Below are 6,000 nucleotides of genomic sequence, written 5' to 3' on the forward strand. Positions count from 1 at the left end.
ATGTACACACCTGCAGCCTGTGGATATGAGGAGCTGGTCGTAGCTCTGGACTGAACCGTCATCAAATGTTACTTTCTTCTTCTCTGTGTCCAACGACATGGCCTGCCATGACAATAACACAGAGCTTGAGAAGGCTTCTGAGAGCTTGCAAACAACCAAGCAATGGCCATAAATATAGTGCACTCATATGCTGTAAATACAGGCACATATACTACAGGTTAAGGAGCACAAAAGAGAAAACATAGTGAGAGAGAGCCATGTTATCTAAATTAACCCTTTGAGGTCATCTGTTCGAACAGTAGAATTCCAATAGAATCTTGAGAATAATTTGTTCAAGAAACTCATCCTTCCTAAATTAACGCAACAGAAAGTAAAGGCCAGGAGAATGAGAACTATGTATAATATTGTATAATGTATATATGTTTAATGTAATAATATATAAATAAAGCTATATTGTATCCACCTCTTTGCGGAGCCACACCTCGATGTCGTGTTTATGGAAGAACTCCATCCTCCTCAGCAAAATGCTGTCATCCTCCACATTCATTACCTGGGGGGGTACAATGATGTGTTACTCGAACCCAACTAGGTGACGGTTAGAAAGAATAAAAACATATTTTAGGACTATTTTTTTACTTTTTAAAACTCCAGAATGAGTTACCCATCTATTCTATTTTTTTATAGATCTATAGGGCTTGACCTCCCCTCTGACCCCATGACCTTTGCCCCTACCAGAATAGAAACATAAGCTAAGGATTTGGGAGAGTAAGCTCTAGGGTTGTAGAGTTCTGGTTATGCTCACAGGTTATTCAGAAATCCTGGTCGGTTGATGCCCAGAAGGTTTTATTTAACTAGGCAAGTCAGTTAAGAACAAATTCTTATTTACAATGACTGCCTACCCCAGATGACGCTGGGCCAATTGTGCACCGCCCTATGGGACTCCCAATCACAGCCAGATGTGAGGCAGCCTGGATTCAAACCAGAGACTACAGTGACGCCTCTTGCACTGAGATGCAGTGCTTTAGACCGCTGTGCTACTCGGGAGCCCAGAATAAGAAGGGAATGAGCAGGAAATCTGGAATCCTACAAACAGGATTTCTGGAAAAACCTGGGAATTTTGCAGAAGATACAGAATTTGGGTAATTTACCTTGCTGAGTCGTGTTTTGTCATAGGGCAGAAGGTTGTCCCTGGTTACCATGATGATTCTGCCTCCAAAGTTCTCCTGTCTCAGAGTTTCCGCACACACTAACGACGCAGACCCTGCGCTTACAGAGAGAGAGAGCACACCATCACGCACACTCACGCAAGCAACCACATACACACAAGGCACTTGTGCGCACACTGAGCCCCAGTATCCCGTCCTCACCTCCCCCGAGCAGTAGGATGGTGTGGATGACACCTTCTACTCTGGATCCCATACACTTTATTCGTTTGGTCTGTCTCGCTGCCTACAGACAAACACCACATGACATAGAGTGACATAAAGAATTCATAACTGCTTTATGATCCATCTATAACTAACTCAAATAGTTTTTCGGCTCTTACTGTTTCTGTATAACACGGTTAAGGCAACAGTAACAGTAAATCCAAACCAAATTGAGAGCTTCAGCTTGACGGCAAATGCAGCATGTTGTAATATTCAGCCATTTTAAAAAGCAATGCGATTTTTAAAAGTGATGCTTACCTTTTTGTTTACGGACACATACACTTTGTTGTTTTCGACTTTCACCTGAAAAAATATATCAAACAAAGTCAATCAAAGCCTGTCTTCTTGCCTGCCTGTCTGTCTGTTAGACCCACCTTGTGGCAGACAGTCCATGCCTGGGTATTCCTCAAGGTTTCTCTTTCTATATTTCTCCCTTCCCCTCTCCTACCTCCCTCTCCCTCCCTGCCACCCTCTCCCTCCCTACCGTGTGACAGGGTAGACAGTCCATGCCAGGGTATTCCTCTAGGTCTCCTGTCTGGATGTTGAAGCAGGCACCGTGCCACGGGCATCGCACCCTGTGCCCTGATAGAACCCCTACACACACACGCGCGCACACACACATGCACACACAATACACTATTATAACAACCAATACGTTGTGTACAGTACATGACTTGGAAAACATGCACTCACAGGGACACACACACACACTGACTGTACTTCCTCACCTTTGCTCAAGGGAGCTCCGTAGTGTGTACACTGGTTGCCGATGGCGCTGTATATGCCTTCACTCCGTACCAACAGAACATTGTGACGTCCCACCTCCACCTCCATCATCCTACACACACACACAAACGAATGTGTGTACAACATGTACTGATCTGTCTCTCTGTGCTTTCTGACCCATGTTTTCTCTATCTCCATCCTCTCTTCCCTCTTTCTAACTGAATAGGGTGTGATGAAACGTGGATCCTTAAATTTAAGAAAATACCCAAACATTTGAATCACAAAACATATATTTTTTTGTTGTGTTATAGCCTAACTAGGCGATAGGCTATAAAGACCTGGGGAAAGTTGTGTAAAGGTAATTCATCGATATGATGTAGATGGTAAACAGCATAGTAGGTCAATTTCCGCAACAACTTAGAGCACTTAAGCGCGAGGTTCAACTTCTCCACTATCTGGGTGCCTGGCTACCACGCTGTGAACAGAACCTGTGAACAGAACCTGTGAACAGAACCATGCATTGTGTTTTGTTTTGTGTCATTTTAGCAGAAGCTCTTTTTCCATAGCGACTTACAGGAGCAATTAGGGTTAAGTTTCTTGCTCAAGGGCACATCGACAGCTTTCACCTAATCATCGCAGGGATTTGAACCAGCATCCTTTCAGTTACTAACCCAATCGCTTAACTGCTTGGCTATCACCCTGTTTTTCATCTAGCTCCTCTTAGCATCCTAGCCTATTCATTGATGAATGGCCCGGCTTTACTGAAGTTGAGAGACATTGCAAGCTTAGAAATGTTGGGGTACAGCATTCCTTTGTGAGAAACAGCTTTTGATTGCCGATTTAATAGGCCTAGTTCGCAGTTCTGACTTGGTCTCCCTGGTGGCCCACCTGCCTATACTGTGCCCCTCCCCTCTCTCTCCGTCTCTCCATGCGTGTGTTTGTGATGTCGGAAGTATGGCAACTAATCAGTCCCATCTGTTCCAAAAATACTGAATCTTAGGAGTCCATTCTTAGTGGAATAAGAATCTTGACACTCATAAATGGGAGTCGAGGAAACAATTATTTTGTAGCCGACTCTCCACCACTACGTCATCATCGTTAACAGGTGGAAAGAAGTCCTGTATGGGTATGAGAATACTTTGAGAAGTTGAATAAGAAAGGAAATTACGGTTTAAACGTTATTTAAAAAATTATATTATTATTACTGACCATTCTGTAGTTCTGATTCCAGACACACCATCTGTCTTATATATATATATATATATATATATATATATATCTCTCCCCCCCTCTCCCCTCTCTTTCTTACTGTCCGTCCTTTAGTTCTGACTCCAGACACACCACCTCTGTCAGCTCTTCAGAAGCTTCGTCTGGGTCGACGTCCAGCAACTCGCTACAATCTGTGATTACACCCCCCCGCACACACGGGCGCACACGCGCACACACACGGGCACACACACACACACACACACACACACACACACACACACACACACACACACACACACACACACGGGCACACACACACACACACACACACACACAGACAGGAGTGTTAGAAGTTGTTGACCCATTCTCTCTGTGTGTGTGAAGGGTGACTCACATAAGAGGACAAAAGACATCTGGGTTTATTGTCAACTCTGTCCTCTCCATAAACTGCTCATGAAAGTAAGATAATCAAATATTCAAGAAGAAAACGTATCAGGTGTGCTTGTACAAACATCTTATTTTCTATAAAAAAGTGGTTAACTTATTTAAAAATGTACCCAAGGATGTTGTAGGTGTGTGAGTAAGTATGTCATTCTCTCATAGTTTCTAAAACACATGAACATGGTGTATAACACAGCGAGATTACAATTTACAGTGGAGCAGAATGGACAATCCACCTGCCTGCAACATCACAGGAGAATTACGCAACGCATGAGAGAGAGCCTTTACAATGTGCTGGATGATTTGACAGGTGAGTCGTGAGCGGACTTTTACTCACCAGTCTATCTTACTCATTCAACCATTACTAAATCCTTTTTTTAACACAAAAAAACGGTACTCACGTGGCCTTCCAGACATCCCGTTGATTCTACAGTAATTACAGACGTTCCTCAATAGTCCTCAACGAACATGTGATAAGAATTCAAGTTTGTTTTATAAAAGTGTCCGGAGGCAGTCTTTGCATTAGCTGAAAGCACCTATCGCGATGGGACAATAGTCCGTTTCCTCCGCAACCAAACCTGCTCCAACCCTCATCCCTCGGCCCCTCGATTATTTGACAGGTCGGTAAAAGTGCAGGAAAAGTTGAGGAGCACTGAAAATATTGCACAAAAAATAACTGTATTTTAACAATCTAAAGTGAATAACTGGATGTAGATCCGGTAATGTTTGTGATTTTGCTTAGAGTTTTGTCGTTAGTCGTTATTGTTGAAGAGAAGAGCAAGCCTTTCTGTGTGACACAACAGCAGCATAGAGAAAGGCTGACGAGGCACTAACGTTCACAATGAATGAGTGAGAATGCACAACTTGCGTAAACCTTTGGGTTGCTCATTCATTCAAATCATCGTTACAAAATCAATGTTTTATCATCATGTTGGTTGCCCAATGGCCATAATGAAAATATTTTTTTGTTGTGAAAATTTGTTTCATTGCCAATTACAAATGGGAAATAATTTGTTGTGAGAGGGGGCCACATAAACTCATGTAACCCAATATTGCAAGCTTTGATATTGCAAAAATGTGAAATACAAATAGTAAATTGTCTGCCCCACATACATGAAAAAAAAACAGCATTAGAATATCTTAAAGCATTTTGGAAATATAAACCTGTAAACACGCAGATACAATAGGCATATATATCAACTTTGAATATTTATGATGAAGTTAACTCTTTAGTAACTGTTCAATAGACAACTTTCCAAGTCAAATGTGCTCTAGTGCTGTATGGCCTGCCTGACAAAATGCATAAAGTTACACGCTTTATGATGTTGTGCCTACCGGAATCGGCTCTAAGGCAAGTGATCTCAGACTCTGAAAACTGTCATGTTTTCCTGTTAACTGTTCCTCTGTGTATTCTATATGTTCAGCCCCTACACTTGCAATTACGTTAGGGGCCACTCCTAGACTTGACTCCAAATCCAATTTGGTGTCCAAAATCCAATATGGCTTCCACAATACCATTAAATGGTGTTTTAATCACCTGTAGAAGTACACGTTTTAAATTAGATACTTTTTCCAGATTTGTGTACCGCACTTATGACCTGTACTCAACACTATTTTTGTGTACTTCAAAAGTGTTATAAATCTAATATGCCCATCATATACACTCAAATACCTTTGTCTGGATATATAAAAAGCAACAGACTGCTTGCCATGGCAACAACAAGCATTCCAAGTCACCAGCCTCTTTGAGGATCTTTAAGACAACTGGGATGCTCCAATTAAAGAAAATATAATCCTGGACTCTGACACCCTCTCCCTAGCTCAACAACTTGCCCCCACTGTGGTATAACTTGCGCCTCCAGGATTGGTCTGTTAAGTCACCTCCTTATCATTTAGAAGTGAGCTTTGATTCATTGCTAGTCCAATACATCTGCCTGAATCCAACATGGCCTTCTACTGGCTCACTGCATTGTGATGCACATTGGGATGTTCCGGTGCCTTTTTGTCCTGTTTGGGTTGAGCTGGCACATTGCTTCTTCCAGACAATCATGTCCACCATCCTGGCTCTCTGCCCTGGAGTTGCTTTATACACTATATACACAAAAGTATGTGGACACCCCTTCAAATTAGTGGATTCTGTAATTTCAGCCAGACCCGTTGCTGACAGGTGTATACAATCGAGCACACAGCCATGAAA

The 6,000-nt window shown here is 42.3% G+C and overlaps 1 protein-coding gene across 1 annotated transcript in view; it reads right to left on the bottom strand.

Moving 5' to 3' along the window:
* The window catches only part of aifm5 (apoptosis inducing factor mitochondria associated 5), a 28,272-nt gene extending 23,693 nt beyond the window's left edge, over positions 1-4,579 (bottom strand). Inside the window, exons 1-9 of the mRNA XM_029668744.2 lie at positions 4,205-4,579; positions 3,463-3,553; positions 2,156-2,265; positions 1,912-2,021; positions 1,686-1,730; positions 1,368-1,449; positions 1,149-1,261; positions 464-550; positions 11-102 (exon numbers count right to left, since the gene is read on the bottom strand). Coding sequence (XP_029524604.1) covers positions 11-102; positions 464-550; positions 1,149-1,261; positions 1,368-1,449; positions 1,686-1,730; positions 1,912-2,021; positions 2,156-2,265; positions 3,463-3,553; positions 4,205-4,220 — 746 coding nt within the window. The 5' untranslated portion in view covers positions 4,221-4,579. The remainder of the gene's footprint in view (positions 1-10; positions 103-463; positions 551-1,148; positions 1,262-1,367; positions 1,450-1,685; positions 1,731-1,911; positions 2,022-2,155; positions 2,266-3,462; positions 3,554-4,204) is intronic.
* Between the last annotated feature and the right edge of the window lie 1,421 nt (positions 4,580-6,000).

The sequence above is a fragment of the Oncorhynchus nerka genome, linkage group LG9a (genome assembly GCF_034236695.1).
Source record: "Oncorhynchus nerka isolate Pitt River linkage group LG9a, Oner_Uvic_2.0, whole genome shotgun sequence".
Classification (NCBI taxonomy): Eukaryota; Metazoa; Chordata; class Actinopteri; order Salmoniformes; family Salmonidae; genus Oncorhynchus; species Oncorhynchus nerka.